Genomic DNA, 25,845 nt, shown 5'->3' on the forward strand with positions numbered 1-25,845 from the left:
GTTGGGCTCACTCCTCATCTGGCGGTCATGTGGGGCCATTGGGCACTAGGGGATGCAGCCGCCCCGCCTCCTCAAACGGGAGCCAATAGGAGCCCGAGCCCCGCCCCTGGGGGGAGTATTTAGGAGCCGATCAGGAACTCGCTTGGAGAGGGCTCGGGAAGCCGAAGGGAGCACGGAGAGAAGTGCAGCCCCGCCTCACAACCTGGGAACCGCAGAGTAGGGGCCGTCGGCCGGCCAGAACCCGCCGTGCCTCCTCGGCAAGGGCCATCCGGTGCCACCCATGTCGCACTAGAGCAGAAGTGGGTGAGTCCTGGAACTGCGACCTGCACAGAGCTGCTCTGTCCTGTCCCTGGTGGTCGCCATGACCTGGCTGATGCTGCTGGGGGCACTGCTCTGCATGCTGTGCGTTGGGTTAGGCGCCCCGGACTCCGAGGGTTTCCCGCCCCGTACGCCCCACAACTGCCCCCACAAATGTGTATGCGCTGCCGACCTGCTAAGCTGCACTGGCCTAGGGCTGCAGGATGTGCCGGCCGAGTTACCTGCCGCTACTGCGGACCTCGACCTGAGCCACAACGCGCTCCAGCGCCTGCGCCCCGGCTGGTTGGCGCCCCTCTTCCAGCTGCGCGCCCTGCATCTAGGCCACAACGAACTAGAAGCGCTGGGTCTCGGCGTCTTCGCCAACGCCAGCGGCCTGAGGCTGCTCGATCTATCATCTAACGCGTTGCGGGCGCTTGGCCGCCACGACCTCGACGGGCTGGGGGCGCTGGAGAAGCTGCTTCTGTTCAATAACCGCTTGGTGCACTTGGACGAGCACGCCTTCCACGGCCTGAGCGCGCTCAGCCATCTCTACCTGGGCTGCAACGAACTTGCCTCGTTCTCTTTCGATCACCTGCACGGTCTGAGCGCCACCCACCTGCTTACTCTGGACCTCTCCTCCAACCGGCTGGGACACATCTCTGTATCTGAGCTGGCCGCGCTGCCGGCCTTCCTCAAGAACGGCCTCTACTTGCACAACAACCCATTACCCTGCGACTGCCGCCTCTACCACCTGCTACAGCGCTGGCACCAGCGGGGCCTGAGCGCCGTGCGCGATTTTGCGCGTGAGTACACATGCTTGGCCTTCAAGGTACCCGCGTCCCGTGTGCGCTTCTTCCAGCACAGCCGCGTCTTTGAGAACTGCTCATCGGCCCCAGCTCTTGGCCTAGAGCGGCCGGAAGAGCACCTGTACGCGCTGGTGGGTCGGTCCTTAAGGCTTTACTGCAACACCAGCGTCCCGGCCATGCACATTGCCTGGGTTTCGCCGCAGCAGGAGCTTCTCAGGGCGCCAGGATCCCGCGATGGCAGCATCGCTGTGCTGGCCGACGGCAGCTTGGCCATAGGCAACGTGCAGGAGCAGCATGCCGGACTCTTCGTGTGCCTGGCCACTGGGCCCCGCCTGCACCACAACCAGACGCACGAGTACAACGTGAGCGTGCACTTCCCGCGCCCAGAGCCCGAGGCTTTCAACACAGGCTTCACCACACTGCTGGGCTGCGCTGTGGGCCTGGTGCTCGTGCTGCTCTACCTGTTCGCCCCACCCTGCTGCTGCTGCCGCCGCCGTGCCTGCCGCTGCCGCCGCTGGCCCCGAACACCCAGCCCTCTCCACGAGCTGAGCGCACAGTCCTCAGTACTCAGCACCACACCGCCAGACGCACCCAGCCGCAAGGCCAGTGTCCACAAGCACGTAGTCTTTCTGGAGCCAGGCCGGAGGGGCCTCAATGGCCGCGTGCAGCTGGCAGTAGCTGAGGAATTTGATCTCTGCAACCCTGGAGACTTGCAGCTGAAGGCTGGCTCTGAGTCTGCTAGCTCCATGGGCTCCGAGGGTCCCATGACGACCTAGACTGCCCAGGGCCCCCACCCAGGCCCCCACCCTCTTGCTGCTCGCCCTGCTGTCTGCTTCGGTCCAGAGAACTGGCAGATGCTGGTGGGAAGCACTGTGCCTGGCCCCCCAGCTTCCTGTATGGGCCTCGAAACACAATGGGCTTTCTCACTCACTGGTAGAGACAGGCGTCGTAGTCCCCAACCTGCCTTCTGCTCTGCCCCTGCACAGGACCCAAAGGCCCCAGGCCCTGCAAGCTGTACTAGTGCCTGCTTTCCCAGGGACTTCCTAGTGCCCAAATGCCCTGTGAGCCTGAGAGACCCAGGCCTCTGTGGCTTTCAACACAGCACAGCCGTGGAAGTAGCTGTGTTCTTCTACAGCCTGTGGAAGAACCCCTGGAGCAGAGCCCCCTGTCCACCCTCAGGGGCTGAGGCAGCTCTCCAGCAGTGGTGCTGAAGAGCTGACGCAGGGTCATCTCCCCTTCCCAAGGGGGTGGGAGGGAGTGGGCCCACAGGGAAAAGACGACGGCTCTGAAGGAAGATGTCACCCACACCCCAGGACAGAAAGAGGAAACAAGCCCGCCCTCTGGTGAAATGGGACTCCCTCCCAACCGCCTGAAAGCTTCACAGATTCACGCAGAGTCCGGTGGGCAGGCACTAGGCAGGAAAGGCTCCTCAAGAGACTCCTGTGGGGGCTGGCCTAAGCCCCAGTCAGAGGCCCTGCTCTCTCTGGCCCGGGGCATCCAGCTGTTGTTCTGAAGGCACAGCCCATTCCGTGGGCTCACAAGACACAGTGAAGGGGATCATGGCCTGCGCCCCTGCTTTTCAGCAGTAAAAAGCCCAAAAAGCCTGGAGAGCATGGCCAAGTTGGGAGGGCCGAGCCAGAACTCCATGTCCCTCGAGAGCAGGGGCCTCTTAAGGGCTGGCACTGGTCTCAGCCTAATGGCTGAGGCGGTGCCCTGGCTTCACATGCATCTCACTGCTCCCACTGCGGGAGGGCAGGGAATGGGTGTCTGGGAGCCCTTCATGTGTAGGGCCGAGCTGGGGGCCCCCATGGCCATCCTGGACCCCACTGCTCCAGAGTTTCTTAATAAAGGCAGCACGTGCTTATTGCTGGAGCCTTTGCAGACAATGGCGGTCCTGTGTGTGTTCAGCTCTCCCGGGGGCCTGGCCCTGTCCACCACAGGATGACACACCTTCCGGAGTCCTGCCTCCCATGCCCGGCCTGAGGCATGGCCACAAACCAGTGGCTCTGTGGGCCAGGGCCACCTGTCCTGCTGGGGTCCCAGATTCTCCTACTTAGAGAAGCTCCCTCTGACCCCTATTTAGGCCGTTCACACCTCACTACCTTCCCTCTGCCTCAAAACCTGATACTGAGGTCCATTTTCCAGATGAGGAAACTGAGGTACCAGGAGGCCCTGTCCAGCCCCTTCTCACCAGACACACCCAGCTCCCACAGGGGCCCACGGTCCCAAACACTCACTCTGAGGCTGGGCCACGCACCAGGAGCTGCACCAGGATGCCCGTCACTGCCACCAGAATGGGGTAGTGGTCCACGCTCTCTAGGCCTGAGGGGAAGGGGAAGGACATGAGCCACCCACACGCTCCTGCTGCAAGGACTCCGGGCCTGACACGGTCCACCCTGCCCACTGCCCTCCCTACAGAAGGGTGAGCCAAGGCTGCAGAGCGCCAAGCCTGGCTGTCCAGGGGCAGAATGTGGAATTGGGCATCACTGTTCCTAGCAGAGGAACCAAGGCCTGTAGTGTGTTGGGGTACAGGGCATCTAGGTCCTCACCAGGCAGCCGTAGGGTGACCACACGATCAAACAGGTTCCTCTCAGCTGTCACTCGGTTCAGCACCTGGTTTAGCAGCTGTGAGGGGAGCAGGAGTCCATTGGTGGATGGGGAGCGCCACCACTGATGAAAGGGGCATTCCGAGGGTCCCACCCTTGCTGCCCAGATGGCCACACCTGTGCAAGACGCCGCAGCAGCATCTCAGAGGTAGGCCGGGTCCAGTCAAGGAATATCTCAGGCACCAGTGTGATAGTCATCTCCAAGACACGCAGCAGGCTGACTGAGAGGTCAAAGCAGGTGGCACATACCTTGAGCTGCCGGCTGTCCACAAAGTTCCGCTCCAGGCGCTCAGCAGCCTGCTGGATCTGATCCACCAACACGTGGACATGCAGCGGTCAGCACCTGGCTCTAGCCCGGGACCAGGCCTCATCCCCTGCACCACCCTAACCCACGAGGCCCCACCACAGCCCACCTCCTGGATCATGCCAATGAATTCAGAGAAAGCCCAGTTGAGCTGATTGAGGACACTGTTGAGGAAGCTGGGCGCCACATCAGGACCCTGCTGCAGGAGGTCCGCCATGTGCTGCTGCAGCAGGGTGGAGGGGCAGGGCTCTGCAGGGGGACAGGAGGTAGCATCATCAGGGACTCCACTGCAGTGGCCTCTGCCTGTTTGCCTCTGTCCTCGCCCATTGAGACTTTGGTATAAGGACAGAAAGACAGCTCCCTAGGAATGCTCAGGTCATGAAAGCAGGGGACAGGGGACAGCTGCCTTGTAGTTAGGACAGAATCTGTCCCCTCCTTCTAGTAGGCAAACTCCAGGCTGCAGTTGTTTCCAGCTCTGACACCACACCATCCACCCCAGGCCTGGAGCACCCACACAGCCAGAGCCTGACCCTCAGCAAGTTCTGGGTCACATACCCTTCAGATAGGGTCAGACCTAGACAGGGCGGCTTAGACGCTTCCCCACCAGCACCAAGGCCAGCTCCTCCAAGAGCCTACTCTGAGCCCTGCTGCAAACCTGCTGTCCTCTACTGTCCTCTGCTGCCCTTGGCCTGGCCTTGGCATATGGCCGAGGTGGTGGGCGCCAAGTCTGGGCTGGCAGGCAGCAGTAACCAGAGCCCTCAGCTGCAACTGGCCCGGCGCACCTCCCCACCAGCTTGATGCAAATCAATAGTTCCCGCAGCAGCAGGACGGGCCTGGCCCCACTGCTGCTCTCCATTTGCAGCTCAGTTCCACCCTGGAGGCAGGACCACAGCAACTGGCAAGGACTTGCTGTGTGACTTAGCACAAGACACTCAGCCTCTCTGGGGACACCCTTCAGATCAAAACACTGCCCACAAGGGCAGAAACAGACTACATGAGCCAAGAAGAGCCACCACGAAGGGTGAAGACAGTGTGTGGTAGGCACTCTGCAAGGGCCAGGCCTAGGGTAAAATCCTCGGGCTCATGATACTTGCCCTCTGCTCCCAACTAAATGTCCCTTCCTCCAGGGACCCCCATGAATACCCTCTGGGCACCTGGCCAACCTCCAATCTGTGCTCCCACTGGACTCAGGTGTCCAAGGCCTAAGCCAAGGCCAGGGTCTGGCACCAGCAGAGAGCAAAAAAGAAGTAGAAGGACATGGTGCTGGGACAAGGCTGGAGGTCAGGGAGCTAGCTTCGAGGGCAAGGGACAGAGTATTCAGTCTCCATGAGCTGCGGCAGGCCAGGAAGATGGTGCCACCTCTCACCATGACCCATGTAGAGCGTCCAGGCCCAAAGGGCACATGTAGGACTGTGGGCAAGGTGGGGGAGGGGGAGTCCCAGCCCGAGTATCCTTGGGCTGGAAGGAAGCAAGGAAAGTGGAAACCCCAGGGGACAGGTAGGGAGTCTGGGACCCAATGGGGGAACCAGAGAGGGGCTGGAAGAAGTGGAGAGTCTGAAAGAACCCATGGGTAGGGGGTAAGCACCCCCGCCTGCCTTGCTCAGGACTCCACCAACCCAGATACTCACTCTGGAGGCTGGGCAAATTGGCATCCTCAAGTTTGGTTTTCAGCAGATGTGGCAGCCGTGTATAGCGGTACCCGAAGCCACAGCCCTGTGGAGGTGGGGGTCGGTGCTCAGGTCAATGGGACAGGGCACCCTCTCCCTTCAGCCAGTCTCAGCCACCTCCCCTTGAGTCAGGCTTACCCTCCAGAGCCGCACCAGGATCCAGTTGGTCTGGGCCCAGGGCCGCTGCTCATAGGGTGCCAGGAGGTTCCTCACCATGGCGATACGCCTGTGAGGGCAAGGAGGGGAGAGACATGGGGTGAGGCTGGGCACGGTGCTCGTGGCCAGGGTGTGTGCCCCCCAGGCCCCACTCACTGCTCCTCAGGGATTCGCTCCACAGCCCGCAGGGAGTGTGGGTAGCACACGTAGCTGGCCAGGGCCTGCATCAGCGAGTCTCGGATGTCTGCGGGGAGACGCCGTGCCTCAGTAGGGGCTTGGCATGAGCCCTGGACCCATGTCTCATGCCCACCTGGCCACATTTTTCATAGAAGAAAGCCAACCAGAGGTGCCATCCCATCCCCTTCCCCCTGTACCCTCTGTAGGGCCCCTCACCAGTGCCCACGATGCGTGTGTCAGCAAAGTGTTTGGCGAGAATGGCAGCCAGGCGGGTCAGAGTCTCTTCATAGCCTGCAAGGGTAGGAACTGAGATGTGTTGGCTAGGAGTGGGGGCTCCAGAGGCAGGCATGTCAGCAGGTTGGGTGGGCTTGGGTAGCAGGCTCTAGAGCTGGCTCCCAAGGCCAGCCTGGACCCAGGCTGGCATCTGGGGACATCAGGCAAGGCATTCACTGGTGGCTGTGGAGGGGCTAAGGCATAGGCTCACTGTGAGGGGATGACAGGCCCTGGCAGGAGCCCTGACCTGGGCTCAAACCCATCTCAGCACACACACCTGATGAGCAGTCAAAGCTCCTTGGGCACCCACAGCTCTGTCTTTGAAGACAAAGCCTACACCGAGGCCTGGGGCTAGGCAGGGGGTGGGCTAGGGGCTATGACAGCTCACTGCCTGATCCAGACATACACAGTACAGCTTAGCCTGGAATCAGTGGGCTGCGAGAAGCCCAGGTTCGGATGTGGACCCTAGCAGGGTCCACCCCTGCTGTGATTTACCAAGACAAACCATTCTGCCCCTGACCAACTGCCACGCTTTGTGACCAGTGCCAGGGAGTCAGGGTGCAGGGCCAGCTGGCTGCTGCACCACAGCAGTTGCTCATAGCACTAGGAAGGAAGTGAAAGCCAAGGGGTCTCCACCCACTGTGTTCCATCTTGTCTGTTTTCCTTTGCCAGGGAGCTGTTGGATCTGTGGCTGCAGGTCCCAGGGCAGGGTGCAAACATTTGTTTGCTGCAGGGTGAACCACAGAGGAAGCTCCTCCCCTCCCTGCCCCCCACGGATGTGTGTTGCTGGGCCACAGAGGTCTCAGACCAGGGCTCCTAGGGCTCACACTAGAGACCCCTTTTCTGCTTCTGCCCCAGCCTGAATGGTTCCATCACCTGGGAGCTCCTCCATGCTGTGCACGGGACCGAAGTAATTCTTGAGAGCACTGTAGCTGTTGATGGCCACGCTCAGGTAGAACTCGGGCATGAAGGCAAAGAGAGACCCTGTGCGATCACCGTGCTCAATGGTCTGCAGGCAGACGCGCAGCAGCCAGTAGATGTCCAGCATCTTCTCCTGCAGGAGGCACATGGGGTGCTGCTGGGTTGTGCACCAGTGGGGTCCTGGGCTCGTGTCCTGGCCTGGGGATCAGGAAAGGCCTCCCCAGGCCTATGACAGCACAACTGAGACCTGGATTTCAGGAAGCACGAGCAGTGGCTTAAGCAGGGCAATCAAGTCCTCAGCAGGCAAGAGGGACGCACTCAGTCTGGAGGGCGTATTACTGCAACCCAGCCAGAACTCTGGTCAGCATATTTGTAAGCAAGTTCTTTTTTTTTTTTTTTGAGATTGAGTCGCCCAGGCTGGAGTGTAGTGACGCCATCTCGGCTCACTGGAACCTCCGCCTCCCAAGTTCAAGGGATTGTCTTGCCTCAGCCTCCCAAGTAGCTGGGACTACAGGTATGTGATACCACGCCCAGCTAATTTTTGCATTTTTAGTAGAGATAGGGTTTTGCCACGTAGGCCAGGCTGATCTTGAACTCCTGACCTCAGGTGATTCACCTGCCTCAGCCCGTAAGCAAGTTTTAGGCAAGAGAGTGCTGTGACCAGAAGTCTGTGTTGAAAAGTGGAGTACAGGCCGGGCGCGGTGGCTCAAGCCTGTAATCCCAGCACTTTGGGAGGCCGAGGCGGGTGGATCACAAGGTCAGGAGATCGAGACTATCCTGGCTAACATGGTGAAACCCCGTCTCTACTAAAAATACAAAAACCTAGCCGGGCGCGGTAGCGGGCGCCTGTAGTCCCAGCTACTTGGGAGGCTGAGGCGGGAGAATGGCGTGAACCCAGGGGGCGGAGCTTGCAGTGAGCCGAGATCGTGCCACTGCACTCCAGCCTGGGAGACACAGTGAGACTCCGTCTCAAAAAAAAAAAAAAAAAAAAAGAAAAGTGGAGTACAAGATGCATGGAGGGCCCAAGAGAGCTGGCGATGGTAAGCAGGCAGGCAGAAATTTGATCTGGAGTGCAAAGGAGAAGGTGGTGGGAAGGCAGGGGGCAGTGTGACTGGTGGAACAGAGGTCACAGGAAACAGACAAAACCTGCTGAGGGCCCTGCTCCCCACAATGTGGTTTCCACAGAGTCCATGTCAGGGTCTCACAAAGGAGCCCAGGCAAGAATGCGGCCTCAGGTCCCAGCCCAGACCCACAGCACCTGTGTGTCTTGGAGTGCGGTCGGAGCACCTGGGCTTCACACCAGCTCTCTGATGTGCCCTAAAACCCAAGGAGCTTAGGAGAAGATGTAAGCAAGAGTTTAGGGGGCGGGCCTGGGTGCAAACCTAGGCAATGATGATCCTGCTGCTACAGAAGGCCAGGGAAGATTGGGTCTGGCAAGGGGATGGCAATGGCCCCATGAGAGCTAAGGCATCAATGCAAGGGAGATGGAAATGTGCCAGTGAGATGGGGGCAAACAGAGACCCTGGTGAGACTGTTTCAGAGGTGGGGAAGAGCCCGTGCTAGAGGGAGATGAAGGGGAAGATGAAGCAGCTAAGACAGAGAAAGAAGGAGACAGCATAACTTTTGGGCACATGTAGAGTCAAGGCTGGAGTGCAGTGGCACAATCACAGTTCACTGCAACCTGGAACTCCTGAGCTCATGTGATCCTCCTGCCTCAGCCTCTAGAGTAGCTGGGACTACAGGTATGTGATACCATGCCCGGCTAATTTTTGTATTTTTAGTAGAGATGGGGTTTTGCCATGTTGGCCAGGCTGGTCTTGAACTCCTGACCTCAGAGTAGCTGAGACTACAGGTATGCATCGTCATGCCCCGCTAATTGATTTTTTTTTTTTTTTTTGTAAAGATGGGTTGTCCAGGCTGCTCATGAACTCCTGGCTTCAAGCGATCCTCACGCTTCAGCCTCCCAAAGAGCTGTTTTACAAGAGTGAATCTTTCCATTAATAATGTGATTAGAAAGACACAGGTGAGTTAGTGCTGAAGATGTGGAGAATGAAGGCAGTTCAACATAATAAAGACCATATGAAAAGCCTCCATCTAACATCACACTCAATGGCAACAGACTGTAATCTCTCCCTCCCTCAGACCAAAAACAAGACAAGTGTGCCACTTTCTCTACTTCTGCTCAGCATACTCCTGGAAATCCCAGCCACAGCAACTAAGCATGAAAAAGAAAGGAAACCACACTGGAAAGGATAAAGTAAAATTATCTCTGTTCACAGACATGATTTTATAAGTAGAAAATCCTAAAGATACACACACACAAAAAAAACCCCAACTAGGATTAATAAATAAATTCAGCAAAATTATAGGATACGGTCAGGTGCAGTGGCTCAAGCCTGTAATCCTAGCACTTTGGGAGGCCGAGGCAGGCAGATCACCTGAGGTCAGGAGTTCAAGATCAGCCTGGCCAACATGGTAAAACCCCATCTCTACTAAAAATACAAAAATTAGCCGTGGGCAGTGGCGGGCATCTGTAATCCCAGCTACTCAGGAAGCTGAGGCAGGAGACTTGCTTGAACCCAGGAGGCAGAGGCTGCAGTGAGCTGAGATTGTGCCATTGTGCCACTGCACTCCAGCCCAGATGACAGAGACGCTGTCTAAAAAAAAAAAAAAATTGTAGGATACAAAATCACTATGCAAAGTGAACAAACCTGCAAAGTAATCAAGAAAACAATCCCATTTACAATAGCATCAAAAAAAGAATAAAATACACTGGAATAAACTTAACCAAGGAAGCAAAAGACTTGAAGCTATCTTGAAAACTACAAAATGCTGCCAAAAGAAATTAAAGATCTAAATAAATGGAAAGCCATCCTGTGTTCATGAACTGTTAACATTGTTAAGATGTCAATACCACTCAAAGGAATCTATGTATTCATGCAATCTCTATCAAAAGCCCAGTGGTATTTTCTGCAGAAACAGAAATACTCCTCTAAAAATTAATATGGAATTTCAAAGGACCTCAAATAGCCAAAACAATCTTGAAAAACAACAAAGTTAAAAAAAAAGAAAAAAGAAAAACAACAAAGTTGGAGGTCTCACTTCCTGATTTAAAACTTACAGCAGGCTGGGCGTGGTGGCTCATGCCTGCAATCCCAGCAGTTTGGGAGGCCGAGGCAGACGGATCACCTGCAGTCAGGAGTTTGAGACCAGCCCGACCAACAAGGTGAAACCCCGTATCTACTAAAAATACAAAAATTAGCTGGGTGTGGTGGCGCATGCCTATAGTCCCAGCTACCTGGGAGGCAGAGGTTGCAGTGAGCCAAAATCTTGCCACTGCACTCCAGCCTGGGCCACAGAGCGAGACTCTCAAACAAAACAAACAAACAAAAAGATATGCAAATGGCCAATAAGTGCATATAAAGGTACTATTTGCTATAATATCACTAATCATTAGGAAAATGCAGAACCACAATGAGGTACCATATCCTACCCATTAGGATTTACTATTAAAAAAGTAGAAACTGCCAGGTGTGGTGGCTCATGCCTATAATCCCAGCACTTTGGGAGGCCGATGCAGGAGGATTCCTTGAACCCAGGAGTTTGACAACTGGGCAACATAGTGAGACCCTGTCTCTACCAAGAAAAACACAGGGCAGAAAATAACAAGTGTTAGTAAGGATATGTATGGAAAAATTGGAACCCTCGTGCACTACTGGTGAGAATGTAACAGGCACAGCCACTGTAGAAACAATATGGTAGTTTCCAAAAAATTAAAAAGCAGAATTGGCTAGGCACAGTGGCTCATGCTTGTAATCCCAGCACTTTGGGAGGCTGAGGCAGGCGGATCACCTGAGGTCAGGAGTTCAAGATCATCCTGACCAACATAGTGAAACCCCATCTCCACAAAAAATACAAAAATTGCCAGGCGCAGTGGCTCATGCCTGTAACCCCAGCACTTTGGGAGGCCGAGGCTGTCAAATCACCTGAGGTCGGGAGTTCAAGACCAGCCTGATCAACATGAAGAAACCCCATCTCTACTAAAAAAAAATACAAAATTAGCCAGGCATGGTGGCGCATGCCTGTAATCCCAGCTACTCAAGAGGCTGAGGCAGGAGAATCACTTGAACCTGGGAGGGAGAGGCTGCCATGAGCCGAGATCGCGCCATTGCACTCCAGCCTGGGCAACAAGAGCAAAACTCCACCTCAAAAAAAAGAAAAAAATAAATAAAAAATTAGCCGAGCATTGTGGTGCGCGCCTGTAGTCTCAGCTACATGGGAGGCTGAGGCAGGAGAACACCTGAACCCAGGATGTGAGCTGAGTTCGCGCCATTGCACTCCAGCCTGGGCAACAGAGTGAGACTCCATCTCAAAAATAAAATAAAATAAAAAAAAAAACAGAATTACCATATGATATAGCAATTCCACTTCTGGGTATATAACCAAAAGAATTGAAATTAGGGTCTTAAAGAGATCCTTGCACACCCATGTTCATTACAGCATTATTCACAGTAGCCCAAAGTAGAAGCAACTCAAGCGTCCATCAACAAAGGACTGGATACACGAAATGTGGTGTCCATACAGTGGAATATTATTCAGCCTGGAAAACGAATAAATTCTGACACATGCTATAACACAAATGAAGCTTGAGGACATTATGCTAAAGCCAGACACAAAAAAAACGAATAGTGTATGATTCTCCCTAGATGAGGTGCTTAGGATAGTCAAATTCAGAGACAGAAAGTAGGATGGTGGTTGCCAGGGGCTGGGGAGGGGAGAACAGGAGGTTCTGTTTAACGGGCACAGAGTATCAGTTTTGCAAGATGAAATGAGTCTGGAGATTGGCTGTACGACAATGTGAACAGACTTAACACTTAAAAATGGCTATCATGGGTGGCCGGGCACGGTGACGCACGCCTGTAACCCCAGCACTTTGGGAGGCCGAGGTGGGAGGATCACACGAGGCCAGGAGTTTGAGACCAGCCATGCCAACATAGTGAAACCCTGTCTCTACTAAAAAATACAAAAATTAGCTAGGCACAGTGGCATGCCTATAATCCAGGAGAAGTGCTTGAACCCAGGAGATGGAGGTTGCAGTGAGCCAAGATCATGCCATTGCACTCCAGCCTGGGCAACAGGGTGAGACTCTGTCTCAAAAAAAAAAAAAAAAAAAAAAGCTAAGATGGTAAATGTTATGTCACACATATTTTAGCACAACTAAAAAAAGGCAGAGAGATGAGAGGGAGAGGGTCTTGAGAAGACAGTGTGGGAGAGGGCAGCCAAACTTCTGAGGGAGGTGGGCAGGCAGGAAATCTCAGGACAGAAGGGAGAGGAAGTTCTCAGCATGGGGCAGTAAGCACAGTCATCCAGGGTAGCAAGAGAGTCAGGAGTGGGAAAAAGGTGGAGGTGGTTTGGGTTTTGGGGAGGAGCCATGAGAAGAAACAGCAAGCAGAGATGATAGAAATGGGGACCCCAAAGGCCTCGATCACCCAGTCATGCAGGGGTACGGCCAAGAAGACAGCAGATACCCTGAACTGGGCACCTTAAGAGATCCTCAAGGCACTCACTGGTGGGGGAAGAGATGCCAGGAGAGGCAGGGAGAGGAAACAAGTCCAGAGGGTCTGAGGCCTGGGGGTAAAACTTCAGTCATAGCAGGAGTGCCCCATCCATCCGTCTGTCCATCCATGTATCTGACCAGGCTGAGTGCCTTGGGAGGGCAGAAGCTCGTCTTTCTGATTTAATGTGTGTGTGTCCCTAGTGTCCAGGACGGCACCTGGCACACACCAGGTTTTGGGTGCATGTTATTGAATGAATGAGCAAGTGAATAAGCGAGTGAGTAGAGAACAAGCCAGTGGCCTTGGGTGGTAAAGAGTCAGACAGAGGCAGACACAGAGGGTGGGGTGTGGCTCCGGGAAAGACTGCAGAGCCCCTGATGCACTGGGAGAGAAGGAGGGGAGCCAAGAAACTGGGCGGGGGTGGGAGCAGGGGAGGCAGACAGAGCAAGCTTGTTCCTCGAAGGACAGGTCTATGAGGCGTACTGAAAGTCCAGAAACAGCGCTTCCTCAGTCCACAGGGCATGAGGAGTACAGGGGACATGGCATGGGGTGATGGAGTCTGAAGTGGGAAGGGACATGTGTGTGCCAGAGGCCCGCGAGGGCAGGGGCATCAAGGGCCCTGGCACAACCTGGCCAGACAGTGAGGTCGGGGAGGGGCAGCTGCAATACTGGCTTACCTGGGAGTAGACAGTGGCGTGGACCCAGGCAAGACGACGGCTCAGGTGGTCCAGCTTTTCTGAGAAAACCTTCTGGCTCTTCGTCAACTCTGCAAGGATGTCCTTCCTCTGCCACCCAAGGGGAAAGGAGGACAATCAAGACATGGTCCCATGCCCACGTCCACCCTAACCCTGCAGGCAGCCTAGGAAGGGCCCTCTAGTGCCTGGAGTGGGCAAGGGATTGGCCTCCCTTTTTCAAAACCTTCTTCTGCCACTGACCCTCTGGTGACCCTGAGCCAGCCTCAGAACAGGGCCATGGTGGTCCCCTCATGACATGGAAGTAAGGCCCAGCTGGGGGTCTGTGAGCCCCTGGCCAGAGCACCCAGGGACCTGATATCAGAACCACTGCTCCCCCAGCTGCCAGGCCCAGGGATCTGCTGACAGGTGGGGGTGGGTGGGAGCTGTCAAGGAAGTTCAGCCTGGGCACACGGGGCCCCACCTTCCTAGGCCAGGGCAGCTACAGCAGAGGGCTCCGGAGGGTGCAGCGGAGCCAGGCCCCGCTTCCTGCTGACTCTGCAAGTGGCCGAGGAAGCACTCACGGTCAATGCATAATTTATGAGGAGACTGGGTGTGCTTCAGCACTTATTGGGCCCAGGGGGTGGGGGGCACCTAGGCACAGGCCACACTGGTGATAGGTGCCAGGCCTTGCTGCCAGCCCCACTCTCACTGGCGTGCTATGGCCAGGGTTAGGGTGGGGATGAGAACTACCAGGGCAGCCCCCAGAACCAGACTTCATCTGTGGTTACTCATACGATAAGCAAGCTGCCCCTCACCGAGACTATGTGGGCCTTACCCGCTTGGGGCACCGGCGGAGCTTGTCCTCTGTGTCCCTCAGAGCCATAGCGTATTCATTGACATCATCGGAGACACCCACCATCTACACAGCATGGGACCACGTGTCCAGAGGGCCCCTTAGGCACTTCATCCAGGCTTCTTCAGACCCAGTGTGGACCACCCCAGCCCTGCCAAGGTCCCAACCTGAGGCCCAGGGTGGTCCCATTCCCACAACAGTCAGCAGGTCAGACTGAGGCAGCAGAAGCAGAAATCAGCCTCACTGAGGCATGTGCTCCCATGCACGGTCTTGCATAGGCAGCCCTGCAGGCCCATGTGCATACAGGCATACACACACACCACCAAACACGCACAACACCCCCCACCCAACGCGGGGTCCAAGAGTGCACGACCTTGCCCAGCTGCTGGTGTACGCTGAGGTTGTACATCATGACTGCCCCATCTAGGACTTCCAGCAGCGAGTTCTCGGTGAGGGGCTGCTCAGGCTCCTCGGGGGGCCGCCCCAGCAGCAAGCCCTCGTTCCAGTGGCTGCCTTCAACTGGGGAGTCAGGGAGGGCAGAGTCAAGGGTAGGGCCATCCCGGCTCTCCTGAGCCTTCCTCACAGCAGGAAAGGAAATTGTCTCTCCCATTCCTGTGCCCAAGGAGGGACCCGTAGGGAGCCCATGGGGGCATGGGGGTGGGGTGGGGTACAGGGCAAGGCCTGCGGTACCAGGACCTATTTCTGTGGCATTGATCTCCTGCCCTCAGAGTGTGATTCCTGCACTCCTGGGATGCTGCCAGGCCACAGGGCTGGGAGGGCACGGGGTGTATTTTGGCTTTGCCTGGGGCGGGGATTGTACACTGTCGAAGGGTCCTTTGGGGACCTGCCTGACCCCACCCAGCACCTACTGTCCTCACGGGTCCTCTGTTCCACGCTCAGTGTGCGGACCTTCACTTTCTCTGAGGTGCTCAGAGGCCGCCGTGGGGTCATGAGGCTCACAGCCGCTGTGCTGAGGAAGCGGTTGGCTCGGCCCAAAGTTGGAGAACTGAGCCAGCCGGGCCGGGGCAGGGGCAGTGGCCCCCCAACAGCCAGGGCCTGCATGGGGCGCTGCAGTGAAGAAAGGAGGCCAGGACCAGGGCTGGCTCAAGGTTCCCTTGGCCCACGGAGCTAGAGAATCATGAGGGAGGGTCCATGCCTCCACCCACAGCGAGGGACCAGCCTGGTGAGAAACCCCTTGCCTGCATGGAGTGGGAGGTGGCCCTGGATGAGACTCCTGCCCACAAGATACAGGTAAAGCCCAACACAAATCCCACCACCTGCAGCCATTGCGGCACCTGGGCCATAGCTGGGGCTGGCTCCTCATCCTCGTCTAGGTCATCCATGGTGGTTGACTGGAGCTCCAGTGGGTCGATCACAATGTTGGCTTTGGAAGCAAGGTCATCTGGGAGGAAGAGCAGGAGGGTTCTCAGGCCAGTGGTGGTACAAGAGGCCACAGTGGAAGTGCCCAGGATGGTGAGAGAGCCCAGCACGCTGGGCAGGAGGCCTTGCAGAGCCCGGTTTAGCACCGTATCTGCCCCTCATCCCTCTGCCTGCTCCACCCAGCCTTCACTCTGAATCTCAAGGGCCCCGTCTAGCCGCCACTCAATAGCAGGAGGCCTTCCCCATCATACCCTTCTTTTTCATTTATTTTCAAATTGACTTTCTTTTTTTTCTTTTTTTTGAGACGGAGTCTCGCTCTGCCGCCCAGGTTGGAGGTGCAGTGGTGCCATCTCGGCTCACTGCAAGCTCCGCCTCCCGGGTTCATGCCATTCTCCTGCCTCAGCCTCCCGAGTAGCTGGGACTACAGGCGCCTGCCACCATGCCCGGCTAATTTTTTGAATTTTTTAAAAATTAGAGACAGGGTTTCACCATGTTAGCCAGGATGTTCTCGATCTCCTGACCTTGTGATCCGCCCGCCTTGGCCTCCCAAAGTGCTGGGATTACAGGCCTGAGTCACAGCGCCCAGCCCAAATTGACTTTCTTTATTCTACATAGATGTAAGCCCATCATGCCCTTCCTGCCAGTCCCCGGTTTTGTTTCCCAGGACCTCCTGTTCTCCAGGGCCTCCTCTACTCTGACTACTCAATAAACAAAAGGAGATGCCAGGGCTGCTTCATTCTGGGCACTCCCAGTGGGAGCCAAGCCTCATCCCAGGCTCATCCCCACTTCCATGCTAACAACTGACCCCGCCTTCACTGCCTCCAGCCCAGGCCTTGCTCCCCGCTAAACGTGCTGTGTCCAACACAGAATTTCTCATCTCCACCACCTCCTGCAGCCACTCTCCCTGATGGAGCCCTATCCACACAACCTCTGGCAGGAAGCCTGGGGTCATCCTGACTCCTCCCCTCCACCTGTGCCCTCTCCTACCTCCCTGGGGCAGGCCCTTATCTCCTGTGTGTGGACACCTGACCTCCCTGTCTCTCAGCCCCTACACTCCGGTGTCCACACTGCGGCGCCAGAGAGAGGTTCTGACAGCACAGACACACTCTCATGCCTGGCTCAGGGCCTTGCTCTCGCTGTGCCCTCAGCCCTGCACCAGAGCAGCTTGTGCTCATCCCTGAAGGCAGCTCCGGCAGCACCTGCACACCCCAACCACCCCTCACCAAGATCCCTGGTCCCCTGCCAGGCACGCCTGACCCCTATGGCATGGGTGCCGGAGGGAAAGAGAAGCTGCCCAGATGCGGGGCAGGTGGATCAGTATCTGAGTGGGTGGAGACTCAGGCACCCTCTGGTGGCCATAGGATGGCTCAGCATCCACAGCTAAGCAGGCTCAGGGAGAGTCCCCAACCTGGCCCCAGACCTGTTCTCAACCCACAGGACTGCACACACCTTTGAGGGTCTTCCGCAGGTGCGAGAGGAGGCCCCCCAGACGCTGCAGGTCAAAGTAGTCCACCTTGCCATTATAGAAGACCTGGGGAGGGATGTAGGCCTCTGCGAGGAGTTGAGGAGGCCAGACCAGTGGTCAGGGCCCAGCAGGAAGACCCTCCCCACAGCCCTCCCCTCCAATCTGGCCTAGCACAGCCTGGGAATTCTGGGCTTGGCCACCCACCCACCCAGACAGAGGAATCAGAGCCCAGACCTCCTCTACCTCCTCCCCACCCCTGCCATTTCAGGTCAGAGCCAGCAGCTGCATAACTTGGGGTCATGGGGGTACTCATGGCAGCTGTTCACTCGGGAGAAGCAGAGAGGCCCAGTCTCAGCCCTGTGGGATATCCCCCAATCCAAGGCAGGTAAGGCTCCCACTGACCCTTGGGGACTCAAACACAGGGCCCCCCAGCACCCACCCAAGGCAGCCCTATAAAGGACACACAGAGAAATGGGGGGCGAGGACCAAAGAAAAGAGCCCATAGCGGTAAGAGCCTGTGGGACAGTCAGAGCTAACACAGGATCGGCAGGCCTGGGGTGCAGGGCTCTTGCTGCCCCAGTGGAGAAGCCACCTGTGGCTGGGTAGGACTCAACCAGGCAGGATGCTGGGGACAGCCCCACAGGCCCCAGCCTCAGCTCAGCACTAACATTAGGGGCTACCTTACGCCTGGCTCTGTCTAGCCTCACTGACCTGGGGCCCCAGTGCCACTCACCCTCACTGAAGGAAGCATGGGGATTGGAAGCCTTGTATTCATCCCAATAGTAGCGCAGGGCAGAGATCAGCCGGTGTAAGAAGCAGACCATATACTCAGGGGGGCAGAGCATGGGCACGTTCTGTGGGCACCAGGCATGAAACATGCATTGGTACCAACCCAGAGCTTCGCCCATTCCTCATCCAAGGTCCTGCCCGAGGGTCAAGGGTTTAGCAGGGAGGGAAAAGCAGCAGAGAAAAGCTCGGGGCTAGGCAGGGACAAGGCAGTCCGAGAGGCACCAGGTGCTGAGGGCGTGGCCTGTGTAGTGCAGCCAGGGGTCCACAGTGGGCTGGCCTGGAGGACACCTACCCCCCGGCCACTGGCGTTCTCCTGCAGAAACTTGCGAAACTTGGTCAGGAAGATGTACCTAGAAGCTTCGCCCTTTGAGGGAGGGAAAAGTGAGGCTGTGCTGAGCTGAGAATGCAGGCCCAGACTGGGCTGGCTCAGTGATGCACCTTCCCCCAGCCCCTGCCATGTGAACCAAAGCCAGTCCCCACCCTCTGGGTCTTAAGGCCCAGTGCAGCATCCCTCCCCACAGGGCCCCACCCAGGGCTCTGGGAGTCGCTCACCCCATTGTCATCTTTATTGTCCAGCAGCAGCTTCAGGATTTGGACCTGTAGTTCTTCCACCACTGGAGGTAAAGTGAGGAACATGGCCCTCAGGCTCATGGGTGGATGGGGAACAGGTTTGGGCCAGGGCTCCACCACCAGGGTTCCCCGAGTCCCACCTAGACATGGGCACCTCCAAGCGCCTTCATGTGCATACACACACCTCCCACCCTACCCTGTGCCCAAAGCAGGCCGACCTTCGATGCGCTTCCTGAGCCGCTGGCAGCCCCGTTCGTAGGCTCGCCGCCGCAGCCGCTCCTCTGCGGTCTCCTCCTTCATCTCTGTGCTCTCTTTGCCCTAGGCAGGGGTAGCAGGTGGAATACAGCAGGGTCACGCAGGACCTAGCCAGGCCTCCTTCACTCAGAACACCCACACCCCATCCCCAGGGCTCCAAGGACCAGGGCCAGTGAAAAGGTCTCATGCTAGGTGCCTGGTGGCCAGGTGCCCAGGCCAGCCCTCACCATGACCTCTGCTCATCTCATTTGGGGTGCACCCACCTCCCTACTGGAGCGGTGGGGCCACCAGGTAGTGGGAATGAGCTCCTGCAGGCCGGCCTCCTCCACACGCAGGGGGCTCTTGATGTAAAAGAAGACGACGGAGCGGAGCACATCGAAGCTGGCGGGTGTCAAGGCAAGGCTCTGCTTCCCCAAGGGCACTCTGCACACCCTCAAGAGTCCTCCCCGGGAGCCCATCCCTGGATGTGCCTACCGCAGCTCTCCCACCACCACAGGGACATGCTGCTGCTATGTGTCTGACCCCCAGGGCATGCTCCCTGACAAAAAGCTGTGGTGGTTAAGCCCATCAGGTCCAGTACAAAGCAGGTGCACAATAAGGGCTTGTCACAGGAACACATGACTGTCGGATAAGCTGGAGAGAGGGCCTGGGGGCCTTTTCTCAGGCCCCAACTCTGACCTCTGTGTCTTCCAGCTTTGTATCTACCCCCTGGAGGCTGGAAGACCCCAGACCAAGAAAACGGCTATGAGCTCAGGCTTCCCAGTCAGGGGCTCAAAGCTATGCTCTCTCACTCACTCATGCAGTTCTCAACAATTTTGGGAAGCAGGAAGAGCTGCCTCCTTAAAGATCTTGCAGGAATCCCCAATGTGGAACATGAACAAAAGTGCTGGGCTGTGGCTGAAGAGGGCAGGCCCTGTGGCCCCTCCCACACCTCCACATAGCCCGAGTCTGCAGTCATTCGGAACCCCCTGCCTAGGCTGGCTGGCCAGGCTCAGTCCTTTGCTCTCTCGTCCTTGCTCTGTAGAGAAAGTGCCACATGTTGAGCAGCTCTGGTCCTCCTGACCCTCCCAGGGGACCCCTGGCCTGATGGACACTCCCCTTCCTGGCCTCTGCTGAATCCAGAGGGCACCCCATGTCCTGCCTGCCTGGTAGCAAGGAAAGGATACAGAACATTGCCAAGCAGAAACTTGCGGGACTTCTCATGTCTCAGGATGGCGATAGTGAGCCGCAGGTAATGGATCTGTGGAGAGGGGGTGTTCAGAGTGGACAGGCGAGTCCCAGGGGAATCAGGGCAGGGGCAGGGGCTCCCACCTGTAGGCCCAGGTCTGGGACGATGGGCGAGAACCGGTACAGCCGAAGCAGGGACATCATCAACTGCTTGAGGCAATCTTGTACCTCATAGTCCTGGGGGAACAGATGCCAAGGCAGCCACGATTGGGGCCTTTTCCAAGATTCTCCCTGTATTTTCCCGACCCCAGTGAAGATTGACTGCCAGGCCTGAGGCCTGAGGTCAGGAGCCTCACCTCCATGAAGAGCCACAAGAGGTCCAGGACCTGGTGCACCACGGACTGTGCCTGTGCGGGTGTGCCCTTCTCCACGATGCCCAGCAGGAAGCTCATGAGCACAGCCTCCACCAGGTACACCTTGCGCTGCACCAAGGCCAGGCACTGGTGAGGTGGCAGCCTTCCACTCTGGTCAAGGCACCCCTGCCCTGGCACATGGCCGAGGCAGAAGCCTCAGGCACAGAGCCTTGAGCCACTTGAGCAACACCAAACATAGGTGAGCCATTCCAGGGTCTGACTGAGGGACAAGAAGGCCATTGCCCCGTGGCTCCTCTAAGGCTTGGCACATGCAGTTTCCTTGGCCTGTGATGTTATTATCCTTCAGTCTTCCTTCCAGGACATCCCCTGATGCCCTTGGTTGGCAATGTCCCCGTTTCCCTGGAGGACTGACTTTGAGGTCTGAGGGCCCTAGTCACATGGGGCCCCTACCAGGTAATGCTACGGGACCTCGGACACCTCAGTACCGCAGCCCCAAGTGAAGGCACATCTACCATGGGCGTGTCTAGCATGGCGTGTCTCCTCCCCTCCCAATGCTGCTCACCAGGAGCGGTGCGAAGCGATGGAAGATGTGGGCCAGTGTGAGGAGGATGGTGGGCTGGCCCCGCAACCGCCACTTATAGCTCTCCTTGTCCAACAGCCGTCCCTCCTGTGTGGAGGGGGGAGGAGGGAGAAGTGTGAGGGGCAGGAGGCTGTGGAGGTCCCCCAGCCCGCCAGGCCCAGACCCCAGCTCACCACAGGATCCAGCTCCACACTCAGCACTGCCCGGAAGCAGCCCAGCAACCTCTGTGCCCGTACCAGGTCAGCACTCGGTGGGTCCTGCAGGGGCCGGTAGCCCGCCACTGGGTAGGTGCCAGAGTTAAGCCAGCAACGCCTTATCTGTGGCTCAGACATGCCCACTCCCTCTCCACTGCCCACTCCCTCTCCACTGCCCACCCCCTCAGGGGCCTGGGCTCTAAGGCAGGGCTGGTTTGCATCACAACTTGCCCACTTACTCTCCCTAGGGAGGACGCTTCACATTCCTCATCTGTTCAATGGAGACAAGGGCACCCAACCAACCAGGCTACTGCAAGGAAAGTTGTCTTCGACACCCTACATGGCCCCCCACTAACTCTGCAGCAGCCAGGGCCTGCCACCAGCCCATGGCATCCCTGGGGTAGGGAGTCCCTCATCCCAGCTCCCCCAAGAGCTTCTGAGCAGCCCACAGCCATCTTCACAAAATGATATCGCAGAGGACGGCTGCCAAAGTTGAAGGCCACGGACTCCTTGAAAGAGAGGCTGATGGCTGGGAAGTAAGCCATGCCCAGGCCCCTGGACAGGTTCTCAAAGGCAGTGCCCAGTGATACACCATTCCTGGGGAGAAGGGTGGGTCTGTGAGCCAGTGCTAAGGATGTGGCTGCCCACCCTCAGGCTATCAAACTCAGCCTGGCCCCTTACAGGGCCCAGGAAGCTGGGGGCAGTCTTGGGAGGCCCCAGGGACCAGGCCTGGGCATAGAGACAGGAAACTCACAGGCAGAAGGACAGAGTGCCATCATCCAGGTCGATCAGGCAGCTCACAATGTCCCCCGCTGCCCACGCCTGCCATGAGAGGAGGCCTCATCAGATGCACAGAAGCCCAGCAGCCTGCTGGCTCTGAACCCCAGCTGCGTTTCCAGAACCACCCAGGGGAGACTGGCCACAAGGACAAAGGACCTGGGTCCCTGACCCTTCCCTGGTGCCCTATAGTCCTTATGGCTTCCCAGTGGCTCCAAATAAGCTGTAGTGACAGTCATGGGGCGGATGACCCACAGGGGCTTGGCTCTCACCTTGCCATAATTCGTCGTGGTCACGTTCCACTTGCGCACGCGGTTGCCATCATAGGCATAGGAGTTGTGTGTATCTCCAACCCCCTCCTAGGGAGGAAATGCCTGTGAGGTCCCTGGTGAGGCAGGCAGGGGCTGGGCTAGAGCCCACCAATCACCAGCCTTGGATGCATATGGCTCTAGAGAAGGGAACAGATGATCTGAGGGAAAGAGTAAGGGGTGTTCTCTGAACTAGGGTGCCTGGGATGGGGTTGGACATGTTTCTTCTCCAGAGGGTAGTCCAGGTTGGTTAGGGTCCTGGGCAGTTCTGAGGGGATCCAGAGACCTGATGAGGCCTGCGGCAGGAGAAGCTCTCCCTGGGCCCAGGGAGGGGTCCCCTCCCCAACTTGTACCTCCTGGTTGAAGCGGCAGCTGATGGTGCACCAGCCGATCTGCATGAGCCCCTGGGAGGAGATGAGGACCTCGTAGACCCATTTCCCTGGAAAGAGCTGAGTTAGGGCCACGAGGTGGACAAAGACTGCCTCTTGCCTCATGCCTGGGCCCTTAAGCTTTCTCCCAACTACCTAGGCCACAGCAGGGTAAGGTCTCACCTTTGTACACGCATGTGGTAGAGCGGATGGTGCCAAAGTTGCTGTGTCCAATCACCTAGGTGAAGAAGAGGGGTGGTGGGCTTGCTCCCAGGCACACAGAGCATCTCCCCAGGGGAAAAAGACCCCATCCCCAACTGAGCCAGCCCTGGTGGTATTTGCCTGTGGTGGCCAACACTGCACTGTGCCTGAGGATGGTGGGAGGGGGTACGCTTGTATCAGGAGGGATCCTGGGCCAGGGCAGGATGAGAGAGGGACTCAAGGCTGTGCTGGGAAGGGCTGGGGGCTGAGGCCACATCAAGACTGTTTCAGGGCTTTGGTGGGAGAGTTTGAGGACTGAGAACACAATGGTCTGGGGTCATGTCAGGGCAAGTGTTGGCTGCAGCCCCATCAAGATGAGTAGAGACACTAGGGCCACATCAGGAGGAGCTTGGGGCTGTGTCAGAAGGGGCTGAACCTGGGTCTCCAAACCTCACCCTCACTCACCCCCAGCAGGTCATCATCCACCAGGAGAAGCCCCTCAAAGCCACCTGTGTGGTCCAGGACCACAGTGGATGGGCCAAGCCGCCCTTCAACCTGTCCTGAAAAGGGGAGAGGTGGGATCAGGCAGGGAAGAGCATTTGAAAGGATGCATAGGGTGTCCTGAGCTCACCAGATGTCTCCAGGTCCCCTAGGTCCCAGCTCTGCAGCTCCCAACCCCACTACAGAGGCGGCCACATACCCTGGCTTTCCTCCTCTTCATTGTCCACCTGTAGCAACTGGTCCAAATGTTCTGGCAGGTTCTGGAAGTTCAGGGGTTTCCTGGGGAGAGTGAGAGGCTGCCAGGGGTCCACAAGTCCTTGAAATCAGCCAGATGACACTAAATCCCATCCTTTCCCCTGAGCTCACAGTGTGGCTGCCTAGACTCCAGAAAAAGGGCTGTGCCTAGTCCTAGACTCTGGCACGCAGGAGGTCAGAAGGCTGAATTCTCCACTAAATTCAAAAGTATAACCAGTCCAGGCCGGGCATGGTGGCCCATGCCTGTAATCCCAGCACTTTGGGAGGCCAAGGCAGGCTGATCACCTGAGGTCAGGAGTTCGAGACCAGCCTGGCCACATGGCAAAACCCCATCCCTACTAAAATACAAAAATTAGCTGGGTGTGGTGGTGTGTACATACAATCCCAGCTACTTGGGAGGCAGAGGCAGGAGAATCACTTGAACCTTGGTGGGGCAGATGTTGTAGTGAGCCGAGATCGTGTCATTGCACTCCAGCCCGGGCAACAAGAGTGAGACTCTATCTCCAAAAAAAAAAAAAAAAAAAAAAGTATAATTGGTTCAACCTGGTGCACTTCAGGACTGTTAAAAAAAATAGGCCAGGCGCGGTGGCTCACACTTGTAATCCCAGCACTTTGGGAGGCCGAGGCAGGCGGATCACAAGGGCAGGAGATCGAGACCACGGTGAAACCCTGTCTCTATTAAAAATACAAAAAATAGCCGGGCGCGGTGGCTCAAACCTGTAATCCCAGCACTTTGGGAGGCTGAGACGGGCGGATCACGAGGTCAGGAGATCGAGACCATCCTGGCTAACACAGTGAAACCCCGTCTCTACTAAAAAATACAAAAAACTAGCCGGGCGAGGTGGCGGGCGCCTGTAGTCCCAGGAGGCTGAGGCAGGAGAATGGCGTAAACCCGGGAAGCGGAGCTTGCAGTGAGCTGAGATCCGGCCACTGCACTCCAGCCTGGGCGACAGAGCGAGACTGTGTCTCAAAAAAATAAATAAATAAATAAATAAATAAATAAATAAATAAATAAAAATACAAAAAATTAGCTGGGCGCGGTGGCGGGCACCTGTAGTCCCAGCTACTCAGGAGGCTGAGGCAGGAGAATGATCCCAGGAGGCGGAGCTTGCAGTGAGCCAAGATTGCACCACTGCACTCCAGCCAGGGGGACAGGGTGAGACTCAAAAAAAAAAAAAAAAATAGGGGCCGGGTATGGTGGCTCACGCTTGCAATCCCAGCACTTTGGGAGGCTGAAGTGAGCAGATCACGAAGTCAGTAGTTCAAAACCAGCCTGGCCAACATGGTGAAATCCCAACTCTACTAAAAATACAAAAAGTAGCTGGGCTTGGTGGTGTGTACCTGTAATCCTAGCTACTTGGGAGGCAGAGGCAGGAGAATTGTTTGAACCCGGGAGGCAGAGGTTGCAGTGAGCCATGATAGCGCCACTGCACTCCAGCCTGGGTGACAGAATAAGACTCAAAAAAAAAAATAAGTCTCCAAAAAAAAAACACATATGTATATATGTACACATATATACATATATAGTATATTATGTTTACATATAAGTATCTATATACATATTTTATATACTATATAGTAGCCCTCTCTAAGTCTTAATTCCTTCATCTGTAAAAACAGAATAATGGCTTATGTCAGAGATGCTGTGAAGAGCCCAGGGAATAACATGTGCTGTCTGCATAGCACATAACCTGCCCACTCTCAAAGGTGGCTGTGTTGATGATGTCTGGAAGAAGAAGGCTGGGAGAAATGCTGGTTCCCAAAGTGGTCAGTACCAAGGCTACCTAGTCCAGCCCTTGCCCCTAGGCCTGTGGTTCCTTTGGGGCAGATTCCAGTCTCGCCACCACCCAGCCAGGGGAGTCTGTGTTGAATGGGACATGTCCTGGAAGTATGAAAGGCTCAGCCCTCTGAGCTGCTGGATGGCTTTGTCCTGTACCCGCCAGTCCATAAATGATCAGCAGAGCACATGTCCCACCTACTCGAGCCAAAAGAGTTGGGAAAAATCTGTCTGGGTGGCCCCCTCATCCTCTCAACACACATGCCTAGAGGGAAAAGGGTACTGTCTAATGCCAGTCAGTGCTGTCCTGAGCTCAGCTCCCAAGAATAGCAGGGAGTGAGGTGGTGGTAACCAGCAGGACTCAGGCAGAACGGAGGCCCATTACATACCTGGCTACCCACAGGCTGCCACCACCTGCTCTTCCACCTTTAATGCCAGTTTCTCCCTACTCATCCACACAGACAGAAGGCTCTGGAAGGGGACGAAGATGGGACAAAGCACCCTGACAAGGTAGCCACTACCCAGGCTCAGGGATCACATATTCCCCCAGTGTAAGTCACTCCCAGCCCTGAGCTATAGGAGCGGAGATGCACAA

General features: G+C 56.6%; 2 protein-coding genes across 3 annotated transcripts in view; one reads left to right on the plus strand and one right to left on the minus strand.

The window, feature by feature from the left end:
* The window catches only part of RNF123 (ring finger protein 123), a 33,911-nt gene that overhangs the window by 1,705 nt on the left and 6,361 nt on the right, over positions 1-25,845 (minus strand). For both annotated transcript variants that reach the window (XM_025374097.1, XM_025374101.1), the window contains exons 4-35: positions 23,418-23,497; positions 23,183-23,277; positions 22,700-22,754; positions 22,502-22,587; positions 22,113-22,199; positions 21,818-21,885; positions 21,535-21,660; positions 21,043-21,157; positions 20,852-20,956; positions 20,272-20,397; positions 20,060-20,152; positions 19,915-19,988; positions 19,012-19,129; positions 18,712-18,811; positions 18,476-18,537; positions 18,216-18,287; positions 17,868-17,988; positions 17,119-17,220; positions 15,585-15,691; positions 15,159-15,357; positions 14,663-14,808; positions 14,272-14,355; positions 13,440-13,547; positions 7,163-7,340; positions 6,230-6,304; positions 5,993-6,080; positions 5,819-5,906; positions 5,642-5,726; positions 4,123-4,262; positions 3,827-4,015; positions 3,653-3,728; positions 3,341-3,425 (exon numbers count right to left, since the gene is read on the minus strand). In XM_025374097.1, coding sequence (XP_025229882.1) covers positions 3,341-3,425; positions 3,653-3,728; positions 3,827-4,015; positions 4,123-4,262; positions 5,642-5,726; positions 5,819-5,906; positions 5,993-6,080; positions 6,230-6,304; positions 7,163-7,340; positions 13,440-13,547; positions 14,272-14,355; positions 14,663-14,808; positions 15,159-15,357; positions 15,585-15,691; positions 17,119-17,220; positions 17,868-17,988; positions 18,216-18,287; positions 18,476-18,537; positions 18,712-18,811; positions 19,012-19,129; positions 19,915-19,988; positions 20,060-20,152; positions 20,272-20,397; positions 20,852-20,956; positions 21,043-21,157; positions 21,535-21,660; positions 21,818-21,885; positions 22,113-22,199; positions 22,502-22,587; positions 22,700-22,754; positions 23,183-23,277; positions 23,418-23,497 — 3,333 coding nt within the window. The remainder of the gene's footprint in view (positions 1-3,340; positions 3,426-3,652; positions 3,729-3,826; positions 4,016-4,122; positions 4,263-5,641; positions 5,727-5,818; positions 5,907-5,992; positions 6,081-6,229; positions 6,305-7,162; positions 7,341-13,439; positions 13,548-14,271; positions 14,356-14,662; positions 14,809-15,158; positions 15,358-15,584; positions 15,692-17,118; positions 17,221-17,867; positions 17,989-18,215; positions 18,288-18,475; positions 18,538-18,711; positions 18,812-19,011; positions 19,130-19,914; positions 19,989-20,059; positions 20,153-20,271; positions 20,398-20,851; positions 20,957-21,042; positions 21,158-21,534; positions 21,661-21,817; positions 21,886-22,112; positions 22,200-22,501; positions 22,588-22,699; positions 22,755-23,182; positions 23,278-23,417; positions 23,498-25,845) is intronic.
* On the plus strand, positions 31-2,984 carry AMIGO3 (adhesion molecule with Ig like domain 3). The gene has a single exon (XM_025374150.1). It carries the CDS (start codon positions 362-364, stop codon positions 1,877-1,879), a length of 1,518 nt encoding a protein of 505 aa, XP_025229935.1. The 5' UTR covers positions 31-361; the 3' UTR covers positions 1,880-2,984.

The sequence above is a fragment of the Theropithecus gelada genome, chromosome 2, assembly GCF_003255815.1.
Source record: "Theropithecus gelada isolate Dixy chromosome 2, Tgel_1.0, whole genome shotgun sequence".
In the NCBI taxonomy this organism is placed as follows: domain Eukaryota; kingdom Metazoa; phylum Chordata; class Mammalia; order Primates; family Cercopithecidae; genus Theropithecus; species Theropithecus gelada.

What these genes read in the sequence shown, in the direction of transcription:
- AMIGO3 (XM_025374150.1), top strand. Translation starts at nt 362, where the DNA reads ATGACCTGGCTGATGCTGCTGGGGGCACTGCTCTGCATGCTGTGCGTT.